The sequence below is a fragment of the Nyctibius grandis genome, chromosome 15 (assembly GCF_013368605.1).
Source record: "Nyctibius grandis isolate bNycGra1 chromosome 15, bNycGra1.pri, whole genome shotgun sequence".
Classification (NCBI taxonomy): domain Eukaryota; kingdom Metazoa; phylum Chordata; class Aves; order Nyctibiiformes; family Nyctibiidae; genus Nyctibius; species Nyctibius grandis.
This window is the reverse complement of record NC_090672.1, coordinates 2,100,548-2,126,848: the sequence shown is the minus strand read 5'-3', so window position 1 is coordinate 2,126,848 and position 26,301 is coordinate 2,100,548. Positions and strand designations below refer to the sequence as shown.

At 54.4% G+C, this 26,301-nt stretch overlaps 1 protein-coding gene across 5 annotated transcripts in view; it reads right to left on the bottom strand.

The window, feature by feature from the left end:
- NDEL1 (nudE neurodevelopment protein 1 like 1) overlaps positions 1-12,829 on the bottom strand; it is a 31,401-nt gene extending 18,572 nt beyond the window's left edge. For 3 of the 5 annotated variants that reach the window (XM_068413463.1, XM_068413466.1, XM_068413467.1), the window contains exons 1-3: positions 12,325-12,458; positions 2,629-2,726; positions 1,004-1,157 (exon numbers count right to left, since the gene is read on the bottom strand). In XM_068413463.1, the coding sequence (XP_068269564.1) occupies positions 1,004-1,157; positions 2,629-2,714 (240 nt within the window). In that variant the 5' untranslated portion in view covers positions 2,715-2,726; positions 12,325-12,458. Of the gene's footprint in view, positions 1-1,003; positions 1,158-2,628; positions 2,727-10,785; positions 10,829-12,324; positions 12,459-12,745 lie in introns of those variants that run through there. The other 2 variants (XM_068413465.1, XM_068413464.1) reach the window with 2 other exon arrangements.
- Positions 12,830-26,301: the final 13,472 nt, after the last annotated feature.

The window sequence follows — 26,301 nt, the reverse complement described above, 5'->3', positions numbered from 1 at the left end:
TGCATCCCTGCATCTGTTCCCAACAGCCTGCGCTGACAGCTGCTCTGAAGCCTCAAACATCTAGGAAGCCAGCGACAAATCTAACCTCACAGCGTCCCCTTCAGTGCCTCTCCCTTGACAATAGCCACACTGTTACCAGAACTTGTCTGACATCTCCCTTAGGAAAAATGAGAGCCACTGAAATCTGTTACAAAACCTCTTGGTCCACAAGCTCATCTTTGAAAGACTGGAAGACTTCATTCCCAAACACACTTTTACAGGCTCATGGAAAAACTACTGATCTTATAAAACACACCCTGACCTTACAGATATAGCTGGGACTGGATATGCAAACAAGTAATCCCATAAACTTTATTTCCACTGGGTAAGTTTCCAACCTTTGCCTTCACTAAAATAACCCAAGACTACCACAAATGATGCTTTTCCAAGATTCTAAGAGAGGCAAGAACTTGTTAACATAGAGGCATCAATTAAAAGTCACCTTCTGCACATACAGATCCTTAGGCAATTCCTGTCTCCACAGATACAGCTGTTAAGAAAGAATTAGGAGATTCTCTCTGAGAGATGTGCACAAATCACCCATCTTCAGCTTTCTTTAAGGTCTCATAAAACCAAGGAGACCTTCTTGGTGAAAAAAACTAGTATGCAAAGAAAGATGACAAGGCAGTGGTCTGACAGAACATACTTGTGTTGCCCGCCCTGTTGCTATGCTGATGTTGCCTGTGTAACTAAACTAATAAAGCTACTACTTGGCAAAGCCTAGAGAATTCAAACAAACGAGCACGGACTCCAAGACAAGAGTTTCATGATGTGAACAAGAAAATTTCCGCCAGAAATTTCCCTGGTAAGTCGCTGGCCTTATTTGGAGCACATGCCACACTCCAGTCTGGATCTTAAACAGACAACTCCTTTACCTCAGTGACCAAGAACAGACCAGACAATCTAAAATGAGATACAAAACATATCTGTAAGAGGAAGCAATGCTATTAGAGAAAAGACCTACCTTTAATGTTTCCACTTCATACTTCAGTCTTTGGTTATCTGCTTGCAAATCTCTATTCCTCTGCTCAGCTTGAACTAGTTGTGTCTCCAACTCAGCTTCTAATTCTCTGCTTCCCTCCTGAAATTCAGCCAGCTCTTCACGAGCTTCCTGGAAGCTGTAAGGACAATATTTCATCAGTTGAAAATCCAGCATCTCCCAAGTTAAAACAAAATCCACAGCTCTTTTAAAATAATAAGCTGAAAAACCAAGAGTTTTAAAGTACTTAAGTGTCATCCATAGACCTCCAAGGGGAAAAAGAAAAATGGGGAAACAGAGAAATTACCTTAAGCTTAGCTATAAAAGGAAATTAATTCTCTTACATCAAACAAACGGCTACACTAAATGCCTGTGTGAATACAAACTTGTCTCAAAGCTATTTACAGGATTCATGGGAGTCTGACAACCACTTTGTACTCCATTAGATTTCACTGCTAGGAGACTTGATTGAGTCAATGAATTAAACAAACATTTAACCTGATTTTGGTCAAAAACTGTAAGAGAGAACAACAGTTTCTGGATCTCTGCACTACCTGGAAATTTAAGGTTCTTGAAAAGCATGAAGGTTTGGATCTTAGGGTTATTAAGCAGCGCGGCAGGACGCCAGCACATACCTGCCTTATACCACTGCAAGGTATTAAATACTAGAAGTAGCCACTCCACATACTTTGTTTATTAAATTTGCATATTTACCGTACGTAATAGCTCAGCTCTTAGCAAGCAGCAGAGAAAACTAACAAGGTATTAGGAAACAACATATCCATTGGTGTCTACGACAGAATTTTCTGACACCCAAGAACAGCTTCACGCTCTCCACACGGACAGGCCCCTCCACATGCTCCACACCTCCCTGCTAAAAAAATCAAAACCAAACAAAAAAGCAACTTCCACCTTGGGCTCTTTGGGCTGGAAGGGGTTTAACTGGCTTCACCTCAATTGCACAGCAGTAACACCGAATGCAAAGAAAGCTTTCCAAAGAAAATAAAACTGTGAGCCTCCAATGCCCCCCCACTCCAAAAAAACAACCCAAACAAACCCCACCCCCAGAAGCAGCACAGCATTACTCAAGACAACAACCTCTATCGTCATTTTTGGTAACCAAAAAAGCCCTGTGCCCCCTAAAAGATGGAAACCACTGGTACAGGTTGGACTATGAGGTATAACACATGTCAATAAACTGCAGCAGACACCAAATCAGCCACTTTTCATACCAGTAATTCAACTACGAGAAGCTTGAGGGAACAGTAATGATACAAGGCAAGCCCAAAGGCGCCTTCTTATGATAAAATGTCAAGATACTACTTCAGGCAGCACTTTAATTATACAAAGATGCACATGATCGCAAAAGGGCTCTGCTCTTGCTCAAACACGCTCAAAACATAGCCTGGAGTTCATAGCATGGTAACACTGTGCGAGAAACACTCAGCTCCCACAACACTGGAAATTTTAAAGCTCGATTCAAAGCTGGAAATGCAGAGATTCTTTCTAAAATATCCAACACCCATCTTGGTGTAGCCTTGCAGAGAAATAGATTAAACAACGTTCTGGTCATGAAGAACCAAATCCAGCCTGCAGTTCTACAACAGTACCTTTGTTTGTACTTCAAGGAGAGCTCTTTCCAATACGCAGTTTCCTCCTTTGGACTCGAAAAAGTTGGGATTTCTTCACTGTCCATGATCAATACGACCTGCAGGATACAAACGTAAGAATACACTGAGGATAAACAGACAGGCTGACCACCCCTGTAACCGCTGCTAAGCACTGGGCTTCATCGCCACGGCCCTTCTGACAGCGGCATCCAGACTTGGCACCCGCAAGCGGGATGTTAACGATCCCCAACAAGCATCGTTCAGCACAGAGACCTGCCGCAACAAGCAGCCTAAGTTTATCCAGCTTCTGGAAGTGCTCGTGCAGCAGCCTGAAATGAGATCAGAACTTCTGGCTGTATTTTGTACCTGCCACTGAAACAGGAGTTAACGCCACAAGCTCGCTCAGGACCGCAGTTGGTCAGGATGTTAAAATTTACAGCTATCCGTTTCCACTTTCGTTCATAAAATGTTCTTAAAGAGATTTTGCCTCCTGTCACCAAGGCAGTGATGCATACTACAACTATTAGAGCTGCAAAGGCATGTAATGAAAGAGGACAAACACTCTGAGGTCAACTGCTAACACACTGTGCTGCGGAGATTAAAATTCAATTTACTCTTCCTGTGTTGAGCCCCAGCTAATTCCTGCTGTCGCGTAAAACATGCAGGTAACAGAGTTATTCACGTAGTTTTGCTCCCTCTGTCCTCTCAAACCCACACAAGAAAGATCAGCCTCTCTCGTAAAATTACATGGTCACGTCACACAACAGCGCTTCCAGCCTGGAGGTGTTCGGAGGACCAGCTTTCCCCGCCGAGGCAGGGGGACCACGCTCTCTGGGTGAGGACCTCCTTTCTTCAGCTGCTTGGACCACTGGATGCCATTTGCGTTGTTGCTCGGCTATTAGCCAGCATAAGAAACACAAGCCAACGTGGGCTTTTTATACTGCTGCTCAGTAACGGAGCAATACACAGCCCAGGGGGACACAGAATCACAGAATCAGTCAGGTTGGAAGATCCCTCTGGGATCATCGAGTCCAACCATTGCCCTGACACCACCATGGCAACTAGACCATGGCACTAAGTGCCATGTCCAGGCTTTTCTTAAACACCTCCAGAGATGGTGACTCTACCACCTCCCTGGGCAGCCCCTTCTAATGGCTAATGACCCTTTCTGAAAAGAAATTCTTCCTAATGTCCAACCTGAACCTCCCCTGGTGAAGTCCTATCGCTAGTTGCCTGGAGAAGAGGCCGACTCCCACTGCGCTACAACCTCCCTTCAGGTAGTTGTAGACTGCACTAAGGTCACCTCGGAGCCTCCTCTTCTCCAGGCTAAACACCCCCAGCTCCCTCAGCCACTCCTCATAGGTCAGCCCCTCCAGACCCTTCACCAGCTTGGTCGCCCTCCTCTGGACTCGCTCCAACACCTCAACATCTTTCTTGGAAGTGTGGGGCCCAGAACTGGACACAGGATTCAAGGACACAAGACATTTGAGGCCTCGACACACACCAGGTCTCAGAAGCTGATGAAGATGATGGTGGTCACGGTCCTGCCACACTCAGCAGGACCCAGAGAAGTGTTCAGACAGGCACGGTTCCTGGCCACAGCCAGGAGACACACCACACCGTGTACCATTTCTGAGCTCTCCCCAAGCAATCCAGCAGCTCTTTTACAGGTGGGCATCTTTTTTTCTTCCCAGAAGCCAAGACTCACATTCTGTTATTAACACCCAGAAAAGAATAAGCTGAAACCAACCTCTTCTCTTAAGCAGAGGCTTTAAACAATGCTTGCATCAAGCTCATCAATCAATAATAGCTGACCTAGGAGTCCTGACTTTCACACTCTAACAGGCATCAATAGCCAACACTGTCCCTTCGGGCCTAAAATTGTCACACTAATATGTCCTGCATCTCAGTGACCCACATTTTAGACACCTAAAAGTGGGACAAAACAATCCCATGCTTTCATCAGAGGACAGAGAGCCGGAGAGTCTGGCACTTACGTCACAAATAAAGTGAGGCAGAACTGGCACATTTGTTCTTCAGCTGAGACTGCAGCTGCCACAATCTAAGGGCACGAGATCAAGTTTATCAGGGGGTGCTCAGCACCTCAAAAACACCCCAGCTCTTACATTGTGTTTATTTAACTTTACAGTTTTATCATAGAAGCAAGTTTGTCACGAATCAGGTCTCCATGCTGCCTGAGACAACTGACTGCGTTTCCTTTTCTGCGTTGCCCTGAACTGAGAAAATAAAACATACACGTGGAGCCATGACAATTCCCCCAGCACACATACTGTCAGTCCTGCTGTACCTCTTCAGATAAAAACGTCTCTGGGTATACTCGCTTCAGCAGTTGCGCCCGTTACCAAGGCTGCTTAATCACAACACAGGGACAAATCGTAAGCCCTACGCAGAGGAGTGTTTACAGTGGAGGTAGAGCCCATGAATCACCTCCCAAAGCGCCGCGGTTTCGCAGCCGGGTGCATTAAGGCGAGCAGATATCTGCTGTGGCTCAGGCACGCGTCAGGCAGCTCCTGGACTGCGACTCGGATCGCCAGGAAGAGTGAACAGCTTGACTTGGCCACCGCTGCGTGCTGTCCGTAACGTCAGTCCCACATTGATCTCACTGAAACCGCTTCAGTAAAAGCCTTCTGACTTTGCCCTCTGAGGCACTTGGCTCTAAACCAGCACGCTCTGAGAGGCTGAGATCAGCAAGAAGCACATTTTCCCCAAAATAAATGAGGCGTAGCAGAGAACAGGGTCAGCTCCCGCAGCTCCAGAGGAGCTGATCTCAAAAGGTAAACAGCCAGGAAGCCACCCGTCAGCAAAATTCAGGATGCGTTTAGAAAAACATTTGTACAAGGAAGCATCTTACATCATTTCCTAGAAGCAGCCAAGATAAGGTACGCCTGGGCTCGAGACTCCTTCCTGTCTGCTCACACGGGCACACCCTTGGAAATGAACACCCGAGGAACCCCTGCAAACACAGCAGTCTGCGCGAGAAGGGCTGCCTGGGACCCACAAGTACTTACAGAGCCACCAGCTCCTGATGCAGAAGATATTCCCCCCACCTCCTTCCCTTGTCAAAGACCCTTTCCCTTCTAGACACTGGAGGGAGGAGATGGAGCCCTGTGGTACTTCAGGCCCCTCAGCAGCAGCTCCTCCTTCCCAAACCCACCCGGCAGGAGCAAGCTGACCTTTTCCAAGTCTACCCACCTTGGCTAAGTGGGCAACAGTTCATGATTTCCCACAGCCCATGTCTACCATCATGCCCAACGCTATCACCATGGATTTCTGACCTGCTAACTCCGCTGCATAAACACCTACACCCAATGCTAACGCCAGCGTGCGATGCTAAGCTCCAACATCCATATCCCAGTTTTTGTGCACAGTTACATCACTTGCCTTCCCTCGCACGCACGGGGGACAAGAGAAAGAGATAAGAACACGTACACACACTCTGCAAACAAGGTGGTTCAGGGCCAAAATACTAGTCAGAGTTGGGAGATGCAGACAGCTTCCAAACTTGCCACCAGCACATGCGTGCCCATGAGTAAATCACTTCAATTCTGCCAAACTTTGCCCATTCCCCCCATTTATGGCACAGAAACACGGGCCTATCTAAGCATACGCACCTGCCTGGCACAAAGCGACTCCGAGGCACTATCACAGAATCAACCAGGTTGGAAGAGACCTCAGGGATCATCGAGAACATATTATCAGAACATAACTAGACAATTTTAAACATCTCGCACGTGGGAGAGAGGATGCCCACGGACTACCAAGAGTTTAACAAAAACTGCTTTGCTTCAGCCTGTTGCCAGTTGTCCCAGCTCTTGGCATTATGTGAGGAGCTGAGAACCAGCACGGCAAGTCCTTCCTATTCATGGGCTTCTTTGCATACGTGGCACTTGCAGAATCAAGCCTTTGACAAACAACACTGAGGCTTTCAGGGTACAGACAAGACAATGCAGCAGCGTCTTCCAGGGAAAATGAGAGCAGGCTTATGCTGCTGCCCACTCGAATTCATTACAACACAGCTTAGCATTCATGCAGCGCCCTGGGAAAACTCAGCTACGTGGGCATAACTCCAGGATCCGAAGCAGCTCTCGAACAAGAACTATGTTCAAAACACGGCGGCTCCTTTCAAGGCCCCACTTACAGAGTCAGCAGGACAGGGTAACTCTCCACTGTTAAAATAGAACAGCTTTTCCATGCTGAGATCACTCTAAAAAAATGCAGCTTGTAGGTTAACAACTTCTCTAAATCTGGGGGGTTTTGTAAAGGACAAATCTGGTTTCCCACCTCCAAAAGCATCCTTACATGTGAGATGCTCAGTATCCTCTGGATATTACAAGAGCCAAAGGCTGAATCCAACATGCAGCAGAAATAACTAAATCAACATGCAGACAGTATTTTTCAAGTAGCTTAAGGAACCCTGCGTTCAAGGCCAAACCGAAATCTAGACGGAGCCACCTTTCAGCTAAGTCATGAAAACACAAACACAGCTGGAAGTGTAACACAGTACCTTAAAAAAGCTTCCCGGGCTCTCCATGTGACTGGAGGCTGCTGCTAGGGTTTGAATCAAATATCAGACCAAAACACTAAGCTTGAAATACAACACCATGTTTCGACTTCCACCCACCCCTTCCCACAGTCAGGAATCCACTCCTGCCCACTCTCAAAGTCAACCCAATTCACCGACGCACCGTGGTTAAGGATGAGCTATAGAAGCACATCCAAAATGATTCTGAGTACTGCTCGGGGGCAGCTGCAATTCCCCCAGGATGTACCTGCAGCATCTCAAGTGGCTGGATAAACCATTCTTCCTGACTTAAATCACCCCACATTCTCCCATTTAAATAATATTCATTCACTTTATATGGCAAATATTTATAAGGTAGTTTTAACATTCATGAACAGGTCATTTTTCTGCATATAGGCCACCAGCTTTCTTCCTCACAATCCTGTTTGCCCAATGTTTTCAGACACCAATCATGAAGAATTAAGCAGAGGCAAAGCAAGGCCACTCAAATGCAACAAACTACAGCGCTAAGACTCCCCCATCTACACTTTGCTGCCTCACCACCGACGGCAACGCAAATGTCCGTTGACCTTTGGAATTAAACAAGTAACCATCAAAATAGGACTTTGATAAAGAAATTCTGCCAAGCTCACATCTGGCCTTCAGTTCTCGAGGTAACAACCCATTCTGGCTATCGGAGTCCCTAAAACTGCCAAGTGCCACGTCATTGCCGCAGTCATCCCCTTCTCAAAGGGAATGACTCTGCCGTTGAGTGCTGGCACCGTCCAGAGCTGCCACGGGGAGCAGGACTGTCAACCAGGTCTTCTTCCTCCTCCCTTTTTATGCTGATTCACAGACAGAAAAGCAAAATAAATCTTGTTTCCACCATTCTTCATCTTCTCAAACAACGAGAACCAACAGGTAACCCCCCAAACCCCTGAAGCTCTGGATTTTTTTTCCAAAACCCAATCAGGATTTAAAGCAAAGGAACCTGAGCGCTCCAGCCAAAAATCAAAGCAAACTTGCATTGTCTTTTACTTATTAGAATATGGAAAACAAACAAACAAAAGCCACGGATTACATTGCACCAATCGATTTCCGCTTGTTTTTCTCATCCTGAAATAGGAGCTGGAGGTATTTTCATATGCGTTTTGGAAGGCTGCCTGCATCCATCGCTGCTTCGGAAAGTGAACCTCTGTCTTTTCCTGCAATACTATTTTTGAACTGAATGTTCTTGGGTGAACCACAACAAATGCCTCCTTGCCTCTTGCAACAGCAGCATATGAGCTTTCAGGGAAAAAAAGGAAAGTCACAGAGCACAGAGTCAGCACAACACTCCTTCCTCTGCTGTAATAATAAATCTTGCATTTCCAATTTGGGCAGCACAGGAGGCAGAAGATTACAAAATCCTACCTGCAGGAACTTTGTGCCAGGTTCAGACTAAAAGCCTTTAAGATAACCAAACACCATGCAGTAAAACTTTGTTATCTCGACAGCCTCTTGTGGAATTGGCCTTAATAATCAAATAAAACAGGAATGCCTTATACCACATGGCCAAGGCTCACATTCCTTGTGACTATATGATATCCAGTGGGGAAAAAAACCCCTTGATGAGTTAGTTAGCCAGCACTGGGATGGAAGCTTTGAAACCAGAAGTAAGGTACTGATGCAAGAAGCCTCTTTTCAGAAATCAAGCTACAACTACCAAAGGCACCAGAATTTAGTACTAAAAAACAGGTATCCCTTTCACAAACGTGGGAAGCTTAAGACATCCGACCTCTATTTGTTCCCAAGTAACACCACTGCAGTGCCTTAAAACGGACAATCTGAAGAGGTTGGTGCTCCAGATGCAGGTTCAGTATCTGCAGAGATGAAGGAAAGGCCCCTGGAGATGTGTCATGTCCCAGAACAACCTGGGCCTGACCACGAGAACAATTTGCTCCCAGCTCCACACCCGGGAACCCCAGAGGGATGAATCCACGCAGAGCAGATGAGTGTGGAGTAAACAGCAAGGAGAGAGGAAATTAAGGCTGTGAAAAGGCTGTGCTTCTCCCTGCCTCAGCCTCTGCTCTCTGGAAAACCACCTCTTAGGAAAGTCAGCGAGATATGATGAGCACCAGGAGCACTGATCCTGACTCTAGGGAGGCTGACAGCTGGCACAAGCTGCCTTGTGCCCGCACACACACCCCCCACCTCTGGAGATTATCCACCCAACTTGCATATTCTCGAACTCGCAGTTGCCTGGGTTCTCTTTGAACCTTGAAAAATTACAAAGCATCTGACCCACAAGCAATGAATTTATCTGAGAGCTTATGACACACGCAGCAAAGGGCCTGTGACAAACGACAGCACACAGGTCCCTTGGGCCTCCCTATTATCTCAGCAATTAATACCATCCTGATGATGACATTGCCTGGAAAGGCAGTGGCCAGAGGGCTAAGATGCTTCTGGACACTGCAGAATGCCAAGTGACCAGAAAACTTAAAAAGGAAGAGCACTTAGCACAGGTTTCTTCCAAGAGGAGTGAATTCTGTTGCTTTTACATCTCTGAAGTTCTACCAGTGCCAGGGAGGGGAAAATGGTTATGAAAAACACCACCCAAAAGCTAGTCACAGGCCAGCCATCAACAGAGAGGGCCTTAGGTCTCTTCAATAAGCACTTAACAAGATGAGAGTTAAAAACAAATCCCCAAACTCTACGTTGATCAGGAGAGGGAAACAGCACAATCTGTTACTGAGCTGTATCAACAGAAGAGCCCTCGAGGGACACCATCACAGCAAGAAAAATATGCTTTGATGGGTATGTCTCGTTTTGCCCATGCATGAGAGCAGTACAGTAGTGAAAGGAGAGTTTGCTTGAACACACTTCATAGTTTATCTTGATTATGTTTGTGGTGTCACAAACGTCAAGAAGGACTGTAAAAAGACCATTTCCTTTCTGCAGTCAGACTTTCCCTGCTTCTCAAAAATAACTGTAATAGACTGAAGGAATAAATAGTACTTGGTTGCCGTACTTTTTGGTAGTCTACTCCCAGACATGCCTCCAGAGACAAGGCTCCTTGTGGCACCAAGGTCACAGACATCACCAGTCTTGTGTTTTCTTTCCACTTTCTTCTTTTCCTTTCTCTTCTCTTTCATTTTCCACCACATAAGGAATTCTCATATCTGCAAACTCTAAAGTGTCAGGAAAATAAAGAGGGCTTAACCCAAAAGAGGAGGGAAGGAAAACAACTCACTATGCCTCTGAACACGCATCTTCACCTCTCTAACTCCCAGCGACATGCAGGATCAAATCTTCACACGTGCAAACCAAAAGAAGAATGCCTGGGCTCTGCCTCCACGTATACAACATAAATACATAGCCCAGACAGGTCTGGGTCTGAAAACAAGACAGAGGATCTCTTCCAGGGCAGACCTAACACTACGAACCCAAAAACTACACTACTTACCTACACGTGTCATATCCCATACAACCACAGTTAACTGGCACTATCAACCAGCACCCCTGTGCAGTCACACTGCTGACACATCAAATTTAAATATAAATAAAGAAATACAAAAGCCTCCTAGTCACTTTTCTGCCCTGGGATGGCTCCTTCTTCTTACAGTTACTAATGTCTTTAACAAAACACCGACCTTGAGAAGGCCACCTGCTCACCGCGGTGTCCAGGAATTGTTTCTGGGGAAAAAAAAGAAAAAAGAAAAAAGAAAAAAAAAATTGCCAAATGAACTCTTCTACCGTGGTTTCACATATTTAACCACCTCTCAGGGGAATAAATGCCACAGGCATGAAAAAGTGCCCTCCGCCTCTCCACACTCGTGACCAAGTCAAGACAGTTTCAGAGGGAACAGAGAAGCCCTGAGTCACCAAATACTCCCAGCGCAAACTGGTCGAGAGCAATGAAACTGGGCTGTGGGTGGGTGAGGACAGCTCTCCTCCTCCCTAGGAAGGGGAGAGAGAGGTATGTTAATGGGAAGTCACTTAACTGACGTCTAACTCTAATATATTTCCTCTTGTGTCAGACGTGTTCATCCTTTACGGCATGTCTGCTGCAATTCGGGTCAAACTCATCAAACTGGGAGCATGAGGCAGGGACTGTTTGCGTTCGGTCACGTTCATACAGAACGCGATGGGATTCACTAAGCTGAGAGGGAGGCGATAAAAAGCTCAGAGAAAAACCCTCACAGAATTACTGAAAAATATTCGAGAGATGTACCCTGGGCATCTGACCTACCAAGTATTTTATTAGAACAGAGGCAAATCATACGTCCAGCTTCCTGTCAGTGACTGGGGACGGATGATGGAAAAATAAACACCTCCTGGGACAAGGCCACCTACAAAGGAGGCACAGTAACTGTGAAGGGCACAACTGCGCTCCCCGATGACAGCCAGGCAAGTCACCTACACCGAGCTGACTCTGCTTAAGTCCCTTTGCATTCGGAAACGGCTCTGAGGAAGGAGTGAAGTCAAAAGCAATATGCCACCAGCAAAGCCGTTCTGGCTGCTGTCATCCCTGGGGCAGCACGGGGACATACAGGGAGCAGAGCCCACCGCGTTTAAGGGGCGAGGGGAGCAGGGGCGAGGGGAGCAGGGGCGAGGGGAGCAGGGGCGAGGGGAGCAGGCGTCCTCTCCTATCACCCATCACACCAGGGAGGGATCGCCACAGCCCTGGGGAGGGCGAGACCTGGCGGTCAGTCACCTCACCCCCTGCCCGCCTGCACACCAGCGGGCGGCCAGGAACAGCTCAGGAGCTGGACGGGCTCCGTGGCTTGGGCAATTCGGCCTTAACGCATCCAAATTCTGCCTTTCGCCCTGACCTTCGCCACAGCAGCGCACCACCGGGCTGCCACAGCCGCCCGAGCCGCCGTCCCCCCCCGTCAGCCCCCGGATACCCTGACCCGGCCCTGCCCCAGCACGGGGTGACCACGGGCCGGCCTCCGCCTCCGCGATGAGCCGTGACGAGGAGAAGCGAGACGCGACGGTGCAATAAGAAACAGCCTTTCCTTCCGGGGCACGCACAGCCCCGGCACCGCCGGCACCCAGGGCAGAGCGGGCGGCCCGGGGCCCAGCACCAGGAGCTCTGAGGCGAACCCGCGCTCCGCCGCCGCGCCTGCCCGCGGGAAGGCGCCGCCACGCCGGACACGGCTCCTTCCCTCACGCTCAACTTAAAATACCTTTAAAAAGGGGCTTTTCCCCCCGCAGGCCGCTGCTCCCGGGCAGGCACGGCCGGCCCCGGCGGGAAGGGGCGGCCGGACCCCGCGGACCCCCGCCCCGCGCTGCCCGCCGGCCTCTCCGGCGGCGATGGCGGGGGGGAACCCGCTCCGCGCAGGGCGGTGGCCGGGCGGGACCAGCCGGGCCGGTCAGTGACAGGCACTCCCTTCGGCCAATGGGATGAGGCGAAGCTGCGCCGCCAGCCAACGGTGCGCGGGGAAAGGCGGGACCTGCCCCGTTGTCAATTTGTAGCCAATCAGCGGAGGGTGCGGGGCCCGCAGCCCCCGGCACCGCGCGAGGAGCCCCCGCTGCCGCGGCCCTGTGCCCCCCGTCCGCCCTCCGCCGCCGCGGGGAGCCCCGGCCTCCGCAGCCGCCGCCACTCACCGGGGCGCATCCCCTGTTACAGCCGCAGCATCTCCCGCCGGCGCCAGCTCTGCTTCATCCGGGCACTCCGGGGAAGGGCGGGGCCGCGCCTGTGATGCAATAGCGGGGCGGGGGCGGGGCCAAAGCTGAACGCAACAGGAGGGGCGGGGCGAGGGGCGGGGCTTCCCGGGGCGCGCCCCCGGGGGCGGTGGGGCCCGGGCGGGCGGTGACCGGCGGCCCCGGCCCCGGCCCCGGCCCCGGTCGCGGCCGGGGGTCCCCGTCCCCTCCTGGGGAACGCCGAGGTCCCTCCGGCACCCGCCCCAGCACGGTGTGCGGCTCCCCCCGCTGCTCGCCCCCATCCCACCCTTCTCCCTCCCCACCGCGTTAGGGAGCTGCCCCCTCCCCGTGCCCCGGTGCCCCCGGGAGGGGCAGACCCAGGCACCGGCACGTCCATCCCTAAGGGCGAGCGGTGCAGAGGGGAGCGGGCAGGCACCGCAGCACAGCCCGGCCGCAGAGACGCCGTCCTGCCTCACCCCACCCCCGCACCCGCTGCCTTGTGTCCTCCGCGGCTCCGCTGCCCCCAAAGAGCCCGCAGAGCAGGGACACCCGCTGCGGGCAGGGGCTCCTTGAACCCCCCGGGGACCCCGCTGGCCCCAAGCCACGCTTAGGGCAGCCAGCGGCCTCCATGACCATCCCCTGCCCATCCTGGCTCTCCCACTCCCTGCTTTCCCGGCACAGCATTTCCCCACTGGCCAGCGGCTCGCCCACCATCGCCGCCCTCGCCCCCCACACGTGCCTCCACAGCCCCCGGGGCCGCGGGCAGAGGAGAGCAGGGGGCCTCCGCGGTGCCCCTCGGACGGGACCTGCCCCGCAGCCAACCTCCCGGCTCCCTCGCACTGACCTAATGCTTAAGCTTCATTTACACGCTTAATTTCCTGCCCTCTGTAATTAGCTGGCTGGCCTGTCATTAGCGGCAGGCGGTGCTGTTGGGGTGCCCTCGTGCTTCCCTTGCTGTGGCCCGACGCTGCCGGCAGCGTGGCATGATGGTGGCGGAAACTGCGGCCAGGCCGGCTGCCCTCGTCGGGACAGCCTGTGTCCTCCGTGGGCACGGTGCCACCAAGGCCACTTCTGTCCCTGCATCTGTCCCCACAGCCCCTCCTCTGCCATGTCCCATCCACTCGTATGTGGAGTTACCCAGGGCTGATGCTCCGGTGCTTTTCCACCTTTTCCTGCAGCGGATGGGATGGGTGAGTGTGGACAACCTGAGGATGGAGAGCATGCACCGCTCCCTCCCCAGCCGGGCGTCCAGCCAGCGCCGTGGATGTCCCCTGACACCTGCACAGGACTTTCTGGGTCACCCTGCATGACCTGGCTGTTTCACAAGGCCACAAATGCTGCTCAGCAGCGTCAGCACTGAGCTCGGGACGAGTGGCAGAGCACGGCTCTGAGCCTCAAGCTGCACCTGAATTAGAGGCTGCGAGAGGTGGGGAAGCCACAGCGTCCTGTGAGACGTCATCCTGGTGGCAAGCTGCCCTTGGAGCTGTCTCATCCCTCCTGGAAACGGAGCCTTATTCCCAGTGTGCATTTGTGCACCTTCCACCGTATCCCCTGTGCCCAGCTACATCTGGCTGATGCTGGTGATGCTCACAGCCCTGTTCCACCCCATACACTTTCCACCTTCTCACTTCAACTGACCCTCACCTTGGCTCTCTGAAGCCCTCTCTGGAGGGCGGAGAGGGAGATCGAGGCGGCTGTGAAGAGGCTGGAGGCCTGGCTGGGAGAACATCTCCTTTCCCAGCACCCAGCCCTGTGCTGCTCCGAGCTGGGAGCAGCCAGAGCCAGCGGTGCTGAGTGCGTGCACAGCCCAGCTCTGGGGCCGGGCGGGTGCCACTGTCGTGCTCTGGAGCAGGCTGGGTGCCCACCATTGCAGTCTGGAGCAGGCTGGGTGCCCACCATTGCAGTCTGGAGCAGGCTGTGTGCCCGGTTTTCTCGCTGCACTTTGGAAGCCTTAAGGGAATGTCATGCACTGTTTGCATCATGTCTCTCACATGGTCTTGGTGCAGATTTTCCTCACTCTTCAATTACAAAGCAGTACAGTCGTCTGCAAGGAAATGAGCCGAGCTCTCACTGGGGAGCAGGCGGTGTGCGAAGGCTCTCTGCACATCTGTCCACACCTCTGGATGTCTGTCTGCAGGAGGCAGGGATCAGTGCTGTTCCGGGCTGCGTGCCCACACCTGGGCTGCTTGGGGTACCTCGCTGGGCTGGATAACCTGAGCATGGATCTGCGACCTCACTACAACCATCACCGAGATCATGGCTTGTGAGGTGGCTGGAAATGAGCGGTGCGGGTGGGGGGGTCTCCTTTATAAAGTGCCAAGGTTGTATCTATGCAACCCTGAATTAATTTCTCAAGGGTCATCCATGGAGTGGCACATCCCTGGTTTCTTTTCTCTTTGGTGGGACCCTGTAAACTGCAGCCTGAGCTCCTCAGTCCCTCTTTCCTGGGCTCAGTGCATAGGTCAATGAAATACCCTTTGCCTCTCCAGCTGCTGATGTTGGCACAGCATCTATAGGACCAGGGATGGAAGTTCCATCAAAGCCACCTTTACCAACCGTCTCTGCCCAGGCCGGTGGGGCTTTGCCTCCAGTGACAAAGGCGTAGTGCTGGCGGGGGCTGTATTTCCCAAGAGGTCTGGTGTGCCTGCCTGGTTAACACTGATTTTTAAGTCAATGTTTGCTTTGAGGTCGCTCCCGGCTGCACCCCATTGTAAGCCGGAGCAGTTCCCACGCATTCGCCGAGGGGCTCGGCGCTCCCAGCCTCACAAAGGAGCAGTCACTCAGCATTAGTGGCCGCACAATGCGCCGTGTCTCCCGCCGGCCGAGCCAGGGCTGTGTTTTGCCAGCAGAAGCCCCTCGGTTGAAAGGCCGGGGAGAGACAAGGCTGCTGTGAGGGATTCAAGTGAAGGGGCATCTCAGGGGGGCTGGGGGATCCAACAGGGCTGTCCCACAGTGTGGGCACGGGGCTGCTGGAGGTCAGTTCAGCAGGGGGTGAGCAGGGGGACACGGGGGTAGGAGGGGTTATATATCTGCAAGGGCTATGCCATGGCACAGGGAGACTCGTGGGGGGGACAGACACAAAGGATGGGATACAGGGTGGGTGTGGGTCCCCGGGGAATCAATTATGGGCTGGGAATTACTGTCCCAGATGTGGGGCCCTGCAACATGCTCCTGGGCATTGCCTCAGAGAGATGCTGATGAAGGTGCAAGAGGAAGAAATAGCCCCTGGGACTGGTTTTTGGAGAGGGACTGGGACCAACAGCTCTCGCCATCTCCAGGAGCATTCAGGCTGAGGGGACGGAGCTGGGAGCAGCCCAGCCAGAGAGGGGACACATCCCCAGCGAGACGAGTGAGGCCGCCAGCATCTCCCCGATGCTGGCAGCACTAATCCTGTCTGCCCGTACGCCTTAACCAGCCGAAGTGGCCAGGGGAGAGCTGGGTGCTGCGCGGAGCCTCTCAGCTACCCGACGAAGGATTTGCCCATCAGCAAGGCGAAGTGGTGCCTGAGCTGCCCCGGTCGTGGCTGGGGGATCTGGCAGTGCCCCAGGGCCGGCAGCAGCCCCCAGGACAGGCAGACATGGGGGAGAGGAGGCTTTGGGTGAAGGAGAAGTTGGGATGGGGTGGGAGACAGCCCAGGGAGCCAGGCACTGGTCTGTGCTGGGTAGCAACATCCAGATCTGCTTGAGGCTCTGGAGCTGTGATTGTTGGCCCTGGGGGGGGTGTGGTCTGAGAACTGTCAACTCATTGCACCTCGGGAGCTTTGTGGGACTTGAACTGGCAGAGCCTGGCCACTTCTGGGCTTGGGAAAGGTGACCCCAGACCCAGCGATTTTCTGACCACTGGAAAAAGCCCAGCCAGCCTTATGGCCTTGCATGACTCCCACCAAGGACCCCATGTCACGAGTCTGCCGGCCTCAGCGCTGGCAGGTGCTGGGGTATATCAGATCCCTGCCCAGACTGATGTTTGCCTCCAAACAGCCCTGATCTCATACCCCCGCCCCGCTGCCTCCTTCCCCAACTGGCTGAGGGCAGCATTTGGGGCAGGACCTGCCATCTGCATGTAAGAATTGCTGCTCACACCTACCCATCGTCCCTACACGAGTGCCACGCTGACAACAGCGACAGCAATATTTCATCCTTGTAACCCAGCGGGTTGAGTCGTGGCTGTGTGGAGCCCTCCAGAGGTGGCTCCTGTGGGGCTCTGTGTGCCCCCAGCAAGGGCATGGGGAGGGATGGGACTGGGGGGGATGCAGGGAGAGATGGGACTGGGGGAGATGTAAGGAGGGGTGGAACGAGGAAGGGCGGGTTTGGGAAGGGCGTAGGGCTGGGTCTGGAAGGGATACGGGAGGCCATGCAGGGAAGGATGGGGCTGGGAGGGATGTGGGGTGGCTTGGAACTGGGAGGGATGTGGAGAGACATGGGACTGGGGAGGGGACAGGACTGAGGGTGCCGCAGGGAGTGCAGGTCTGTGGCAGGGCAATGCTGTAGGAGGTGTATGGAGAGGTGGGGGTCTAGGAGGGCTTTGGGGAGTGCGGGTCCATGGGCAACAGATCTGGGGGGGATGTGGCAGAGCAGTGGCTCCGGGAGGGGACAGCTGGCCCAGGCAGAGCCCCTCAGTGCTTGCTGCCCAGCCCCTGCAGCGGGGCCATACAGGTGAGGACACCCCATGGCTCTGCCGATGGCTCCGTGCTGGCGTGTCCCCCAGGGGCTGGCAGTGCCGGCAGCGGGACGGGCCGAGACTGCTCGCCCGGCATATGCCACGTCCCGGCACCTTGCCAGGATGATGCAACAGCCTGGAAGGCAAAGCCACCCGGTGCCACGCCGCTGCCCTGCGAGCTCTCCCTGCCAGCTGGCCGTGCAGGGGGGATCTACCCACGGGGTTATGTGGGTCTGGATGAAGCCAAGAGCAGCGTATGGCCACAGCTCCTGCCCTGGCGGTGCCTGCAGCAGCCTGGGGCTGATTTTCGGGAGGCGGGGGGTTGGGGGCTGACAGCTCAACCTACAGCCGCGTGTCACGGATGCCGGGCGCTCTCCTGGGGTGTATCCAGATGGCCCAGAGGGATCGGTACCCGGACAGCCCAGGCAAAGGCTGGTCAGGTGAAAGCTTCAGGATGAGGAGCTTCATTAGGGCAGCGGCTGCCAGCAGCCAGGAGCCCCATCCCACCGCCCGCCGGGGGACGAGGGGCTCCCGTCCTCTGCGGGTCAGCCCGGGGCGAGACCTCGGTGCGGGGATCATGCTGTCAGAGGTACGGCCGGATCCGGGGCCAGGGGAAGGGCTGACATTTAACAGGGTATTTCTTCAAGGCAGCAAAACCTCTTGTATTCAACAACGGGGTCACTTCATTTACCCTCCCTTTATCCTGCACGCAAAATCCCCCTCCAAGCCGTTTGTATCCATCCATACAGAGACTTTTTTCAATAAATGTTGCTATTTTTAGTGACTACTCTGAGTGCTGCCTTTGGCACCTGGGCAGTATTTCTCAAATCGCTTCCTTCCACAGCCTTTGACAATGGTTCCTAAAAATACTTGTTTGCAGCTCAGCTGAGCTGAGCCACCCTGAAATTCTGATGTTCTTTATTATTGCCTGGGTGCAGGGGTGACCCCTTAGACATCCCAAACCTGCTTGCACCAATTTTCCTGGGGATCCCTAACAATGGACATGGAGGGCCCAGGAGATGTGGGAAACTGCTGTGACAGTGGCTGCAGCCCCGATGCCGGCTCGGGAGTGTGTCTCTGTGCTGGACCCATTATCCCTCCAGGTTGCAGAAGGGGACACCAAGGCACACACTTCACAGAATCACAGAATCACAGAGTAGTTGGGGTTGGAAGGGACCTCTGGAGATCATCCAGTCCAACCCCCTGCCAAAGCAGAGTCACCCAGAGCATGTTGCACAGGGTCGCATCCAGGTAGGTTTGAATATCTCCAGAGAAGGAGACTCCCCACCCTCCCTGGGCAGCCTGTGCCAGGGCTCTGGCATCCTCACAGGAAAGAAGTTTTCCCTCATATTCAGACGGAACTTCCCATGTTTCAGTTTGTGCCCATTGCCCCTTGTCCTGTCACTGGGCACCACTGAGAAGAGTCTGGTCCCCTCCTCTTGACACCCACCCCTAAGGTATTTGTAAGTGTGGATAAGATCCCCCCTCAGTCTGCTCTTCTCCAGCTGAACAGCCCCAGCTTCCTCAGCCTCTCCTCATAGGAGAGATGCTCCAGTCCTCTGACCTTCTCCGCACCCCTCTGCTGGACTCTCTTCAGCAGCTTCTTGTCTTTCTTGAACTGTGGGGCCCAGAACTGGACACAGTTACTCCAGGTGTGGCCTCACCAGGGCCATGTAGAGGGGGAGGAGAACCTCCCTAGACCTGCTGCCCACACTCTTCCTCACGCACCCCAGGACACCATTGGCCTTCCTGGCCCCAAGGGCACATTGTTGGCTCATGGGGAACTTGTTGTCCCCCAGAACTCCCAGGTCCTTCTCTGCAGAGCTGCTTTCCAGCAGGTCAACCCCCAGCCTGTACGGGTGCAGGGGGTTGTTCCTCCCCAGGTGCAGGACTCTACACTTGCCTTTGTTGAACTTCATTATGTTTCTCTCCACCCAACTCTCCAGCCTGTCCAGGTCTCGCTGGATGGCAGCACAGCCTGCTGGTGTATCAGCCACTCCTCCCAGTTTGGTGTCATCAGCAAACTGGCTGAGGGTGCACTCTGTCCCTTCATCCAGGCCATTGATGAATAAGTTGAACGGGACTGGACTCAGTGCTGACCCTGGGGAACACCACTAGCTACAGGCCTCCAACTAGGCTCTGCGCCGCTGATCGCTGCCGTTCAGCCGGTTCTCGATCCACCTCACTGTCCAAGTTTCACCCAGAGAAACTTGGGTTTCTCTGGTCAGTGACCCACTGAGTGATCCTGGGTGGTGGAGCAGCTCTGCCTGTAAACTCTCCGCTCACAACACCACACTGATCGTGTGGTCATGAGACCAGTAAAGGGCCCGAAGTCCCTAACCCCAGCGGCCTTTTCTCCTGACATTGCAGGGTTTCTGTGCCGTGTCCCCCAGAACAGGGCTCGAGGGATCTGCCTGGTAAAAAGGCATAAAAGGGGAGATGGCATCAAAGAGTCAGTCAATATCCTCTGCTGCAGGGGATGCTGGTGACAAAACGTCCCTGGGGTGGCACGGCTCATGGCACAGGTCCCTGGGACCACGGTGGCTCTGCAGCGGGTTTGTGTGCTTCCCCCGAGGGGCTGGTGTGGGCACTGGGGGGGGACACAATCAAGGGGACATTCTGCCATCATTTGGCCACATTAAATGCTACCATTAAGTTTGACAATGGATCCCTCCTGGGTTTCAACACGCTGCTTCCCACCCCGGCCCTGTCCCCAGGAAGGGTCTGCTGAGCTGCTGGGCTGGCAGGACCCCCAGCGTGAGCCCCGGGTGAGCGCAGCCCCGGCAGCGTGGGGCTCTGCCCAGGCCAGCGGGCAGCTGCCCGCCCCGGCTGCCGCCACTGAATAGACTCCTTCTTCTCCCCCGAGCATCTGCCCGCTCCCTTCAAAGCCGTATTGTTCCTCCATTACACACACGATGCCACGGATCACCATTGCGGGAGCTCCCCCCGCCCCTAACCAGTATCACAGAGGGGACCGGGTGGGGTGGGAGGTGGGAGCAGGGCCAGGGGAGAGGGACGTGGGCAAGATCTTGCCCTCCCCATCCTGAGGGGTTTGTGTAGCCCTGGCCATGCTTATCATCTCAGGTGGTTGCATTTGGGCTGCTCCCACTCGCTCAAGGCAGCTCCTGCGGTGAGCTGACACCCTCTTCGGTGGAAGGCATCGTTGGGGGAAAAAAGCCTTGAAAGAGTCTTTGCCCTCCCAGACGTGGGAAAACCCTAAGCACCATGGGGCTGTTGGGGTCTGCATGGGCTGGGTGGGACAAGCCCCCAATATTTGGTGGCCGAATAAGGTTCCAAGGGCTTACACCAGGCTCAGGGTCATTCCTGGGAGGGTTTGTTGCCAGCAGCAGGGAGACAGGGGCAGGTTGGAGCTGTGATGCCCAGACACCGTGCAGGTCCCTTCACAAAACCCACAGCGTCTGGTGGGAAAGGAGATCAGAGAAGGGTTTGAGGATGTACCCAGTTGTTCCTTTGTTTTGGATAAGCTTTGATCACATCAAATGGCCGGACCTAAATTTCTGATCGACAGGAGGACGAGCAGATCCCATCCATCCCAGTGGGGAAGGGGCAGCATCCCAGCTGGTGGGGACCACCAGCTCCAGACCTTGGCAGCTCTGCAGAGGCAGGCTCAGGGCTTTTTCAGTGCACCTTGGCCCTTTTTTTTTTTTTAGGGCGGCCGAAGCACAGCTGAGAGCACCATCTCCTGGGCATGGCAAAAAGCACCGAGGAGAAAGCTGAAGGAGGAACTTCTGCTAGGTGTTTTGGGCTGGCTTGGCTAAATCAGCATCTTCATGGTGGGTCTTCATCCTGCCAGGTGCCTGACAAGCAGGATGGAGACACCCAGAAGGAAAAGATGCTGATTTTCCCACATTGAATTCAAGCAAACCAAACATGGGAAAAGATGGATGAGGTGGGGGCACCCAAGGCCCTTCAAGGTCTTGGACTCTCAGACCCTCCACCAGCACAGCACATCTCTGAGAAAGTCATTTTGCTTCACTAAGCTGCTTCCCCGTCCAGAAATATCTCTCCAGGCTGGGGTCAAACACGGATTTACTTTTTCCCCCCTTATCTTCACCTCGTTTCCACCAGTACCAACTACTCACCCTGTTTAAGCCCGGGCTGGGAAGTGGTGGGAAGAGAATGGGCCAAGCAGAAACTCCTGTAAAGCCTCAGATTTGCAGGTTGAGTATTGCTAAGGAAAAACCTGTGGGAGTTCTGGAGGAATGGCCGTGCCCTGGGAGAAATGGGGCAGGCGTGCTGGCCCCAGGGAGATGGGGAAAAGATGCAAATGGTGTAATGGTGTAACAAGCCCAGCACGGAAAGGAGCTGGAGGAGAGGCAGGAGGGGCACCATCCCCACTTCACTGCAACTGGACCTGCCCTGTGGCTTCACTGGGGACACACCAAGGCCACTGGGCAGGGACACCAGCCACCACAGCCACTGTTTCATGGACCACTCATGGCACTGAGAGAGGAGAATACAGACACGGGCACAGTGATCCCTCCTGCAGCTTTTGGCAATCACTTGTTTACAGACTTCCCAAGCCAGCTATTTCACCCGGCCCAGCTTTCCCAGCAGCCACCAGCCCCGTGGATGGGTTGTAGCTGCATGGCAAAACTCCCCATGTGAATCTTGCCATCAAGAATAAATCTGGGATTTTCTCACCAGGATCTTGGCCACAGTTGAGTGAAGGGATGGGGGACACGTCTCTGCTCATTGGAAATGTCCCTGCTTCACGTGTTATGATATGGAGAAGTGCAGCATGGATTTGATATGGAAGTACTGAGACCTATAGTGAATATTTGCCTGGCACCAGGCTCACCTATAGATCAATCTTCTGGCTTTAAATGTGCTTTGAAAATAAGCACTTTCACATAACTATATATAATAGCATTTTCCCTCCTCCCCACCTGGTCACTGAGAGTGGAAAGTTTGGGTGACGCTGTGGAAGACAAGGGCTGTCTCTGCAGCATCCTCTTCTCCTTGCAAAAGGCTGCAGAGCTCTGCTCAAAAGCCATCGCCGTTGCAGGGTAGGGACCCCGGCCACCCTGACCCTGCAGCAAGGGCTGTGTCCTCTTCTGGGTCAGAAATGTCCCTTGTTCACTGGAAACTACTGACCCCAGAGCAGAGAAGGTCTCAGCTGTGGTCCCTGGAGAGGAGCTGAGCCTGGTGCCACCTTCTTACTTGGATAAAAGGATCCTGGAGCCCTTTGGCCCTGCTTGGAGTTCAAGGTGGCTGAAACACTGGCTGTGAGCTGCACTTCTTCAAGCCTGAGAAAAAAATACAGGCAGTACTTAGGGACTCACTTTGCTCCTGAACCTGGTTTCTTGTCCTTCAGGCACCAGCAGACTCAATTCTGTCACTCAGGAAAGATGCTGCCACACGTGAAAGTGGGGCAAAGGCACCATGAAAAGCCATGCTGGGGAAAGAGCGAAACTGCTGACAGAGCTGGGGCCGTGATGTGCCAAAATCCCTTTGATTTTGGCGTGGTCAAAGCAGCGAAGGGAGGCAGACTTGTTTTTCCAGTGCCTATGTATAGAGCCGTGAGCTCATAGTTTCCAACTGCGGAGAGCATTCGAAGTATGGGAAACAGGAATTTCCACCTCATCTGGGTGCCAACAGAGAGTAAACTGAAGGTAGGGAGATGCTCGGCTGCCCTAAATCTGCTCTCACTGGCCCAGATCACTTGTTCAGCAATGGAGATCTCAGTGGGTGCAACAGCCCTGGCACCTCCAGCAGCTTCAAGGAGGAGCCAGGGGACGGGGACGCTTACCCCAGGGGTGGCTGTGCAACTGCAGCCCTAGCACAATCTGTCTGGAGAGGTTTCAGCCTCAATTTCTGACCATCCCAAGAAAACTGGGACAATGAGTGGAGTGGCTTGGTCCCCAATCCTAAACAGAGGTGTGGAAGGTGTTGACGTGCTCCAGCGAAGGAGAAGGCTTCATGGCTTGAGAGGTCCACCATGGGTGCTCTCTGCAGAGGGCAGATGCATTTTGGCAGCTGCCCCAGTGCACGGGGCAGCCCGACGGGGCTACACCTACCCTTCTCCTTCCAGAAACCAGCCCTGTGTTGTAACTGCTGCAACCACTGTGCCCACGTGTGACTGATACTGCTGCCCACGCCTGCAGCCCTGTGCCCTGCCACGGCACCAGGCCACGTGAAACCACCCCTGCTGCCCACAGAGGAACTCCAGGGCCTATCTCACTAAGGTTTGGGTGCCAGGGGTGCATCTCCTCCTCTGCCTGCCCCATAGACCCTGCAGAGCCCTGGGCATCTTGAGGCTGGAGGAGCACGGGGATGGGTGTGCTTGCGCGGAGCATCTCTCTGCCCCAAGGCAAGACTCCCTCCTATATCCAGGTTTCTTCTGAAGGCTTTCCATGATGGACACCCCAGACCCACCAGGGCATTTGGGTCCCTTGATGGTGCAAATCCAGGCCCCGCGGGTGCACCGTGACAGCCAGAGCCGGGGAAGGCATGCAGGCACGGTGCCTTGGGGTCACCACGCCTGGGAACCTCCTCTGAATGCGGCGAGCGGCACCCAGATCCCTGTGGAGCCACTCAGCAAACCCGAGCACGGTCTGGCATCCCCGTGGCCACTGGCCGGGCTGAGGGGTGGCAGGGATGGCTGGAAAGAGTTGAGATGGTGGCAGGAGTGATCCATCCAGCTTCTTGCCCAGGGGTCAGGTGAGGGACAGGGAGCACCCTGGGTCACAGGTAAGGCCACAGAAAACCTTCTCTATGTGAGTTTCCAGCCCACACGTGGCCAAACGGTGACTCACGAGCCACATGCAGCTGCTGAGATGGCCAAGCGTGGGGCTCCTGCCTGCCCTGAGCACGCAGAGCTCCTGCCGCTGCCTGGACCACAGCTCCCAGAGATGCTGGAAACCCCACCCAGGGCAGACGCAAGGCATCAGCAGCCCTCGAGTGGGTTTGTCGGGCTGTACGCTGCCACACCGGGGCTAGGGTGAGCATCCCACGATGTAGGACAGGGAGTGCAGGGCTGGAGTGATGTTTGGGGGATGAGGAGGGGAGAGGGCACAGGGACAGAGACGTGGCCAGGTGAGGGATGGGGAGCTGTGGTGGGTGGAGGCGAGAAGTGTTTGTCAGGGGCCCAGCCCCGGTGCAGGGTGCTGCAGCTCACCCTGCTTTGCAGCAACAGAAGGGTTTGGGCTCTCTGCATCCCCTTTAGCGCCGCTTTGATCGGGGTTTGACCCCAGGGATGGACGCAGCTACAGCTTCCCATTACATGAGGGAAAGCAGGCAGGACCGTGCCTCCTGTCCCTGCCCTCCAACACCTGACGCCGGCTCCTCGCCCACTCCCTGGCCAACCAGGTGAATATCAGGCCTTTAAAACCCGAACGAGTTCCTCCGCATTCACTCCCCGGGAGCTGTCCCTGTCCCTGCTCCAGCTTTTGCGCAACGCGCCTGCGTGGAACACGCAGCCAACATCTCCGTCCCGGTCCTCTCCCCGGCTGGTGCTCAGTGCTGGGGCACAGCCAGCCCCGCTCCTGGGGACAGCGGTGGAGTGCATGGAGGGGCCCCTGCCCTGGTGCCCTCCAGCAGGTAAGGGGGCTCCGGGGCATGGAGGAGCCGGAGCACGGGGTTAGGGTCTCCTTCTTCAATGCTTTGGGGGAACCTCAAGTCCCTGATCCTCCCTGACCCAGAGCAGGAGCTCTCGTCTGTTGTGTTTGTGTGGCTGTTTGGGCACAGGGGATGGCTGCCATGCAAGAGGAGGGCAGTCAAGGAGGGGATGGCAAAACCCCCAGAAACGGCTGTGAGGACGCCCATGGGTGAAATCATGTGAGAGAAAAGGGTTGCAGATTGGGTTGGGTCTGAAAATGCTGCAAGGTCTGGAGAACCTGCTGGTTTTATGAAGCTCGAGCTCCCGAACTATTCTAAGAGAAGGGAGCTGAGCCGAGCATCCCTCCTCCCCTTCCATTCTCCCTTCTTTCTCCTCTCTTCCCTCTCCCCTCTCCCTTCCCTGAAGCCACCACGTGAATGATCCCTGCCCTAGAAGACACACGGGAGAGCTTCAGACCCAGCCCAGACGCAGGTCTGGGGATGGCAGCAGCCCACGCTCCCCCTCACACCCCGGGCCAGGGCGGAGGCCGGCTGGGCTCTGACTAACAGGAGACGCCGGTCTCTGTGGCTTGCTGCCTGCACCGTGCTCCAGCAAGAGTGAGGAGCAAGGCCTGGAGGTGGTGGTGGCCTGGCCACCAGCCTGGGACATCCTCCAGCCGCCTGCAAGGAGCCTGGCATTGGGTGCTCGCTGCCTCTGCTGGGGATGGCACACTCCCTCTCCATCCCTGTGGGGTCCTCTGCTCCTGCCCACCCCACTGACCTGACCTCCCCCTGCTCCTCCCAGCCCCTCTGTGTCCCCTGGGATGGGAGCATCTCCCTTTCCTTGGCAGGTTTCTTTGTGGAATGGACGTTCCCACCTCCCACGTGCCTGGAGCTGGCAGCAGAGCACAGAGGCACTCGTGACACAAGCTGAACCTGCTTTATCTGTACCAGGCGCTGAGCAGGGAGACACAGGGATGGATCCAGGGGCTCAGGCCTTTTTTTATGTGGTTTTGCAGCCAGAGATTGTTGCCCTCGGTGACTCTTGTCCTCCCATCATCTCTTTCTTGCCCCAAGGGCCACACTGAGAGGCTTAATGCTCCTGAAAATGCCCTGCCTTGTTGAGACCATGCCCAGTAGCCACCCACTGCATCTGTTAGGGGCAAGAGGGCAAAGGAAAGAGAGCAGGGAGGAGGAGGAGAGATGAAGAGATGGATCATGCTAATTGTTGCAACTGAGACCCTTATTAATCCATCACGCCTCTTCCTCACAGCTGGGGAGCACCTGTGGCCGACAGAGCAGGG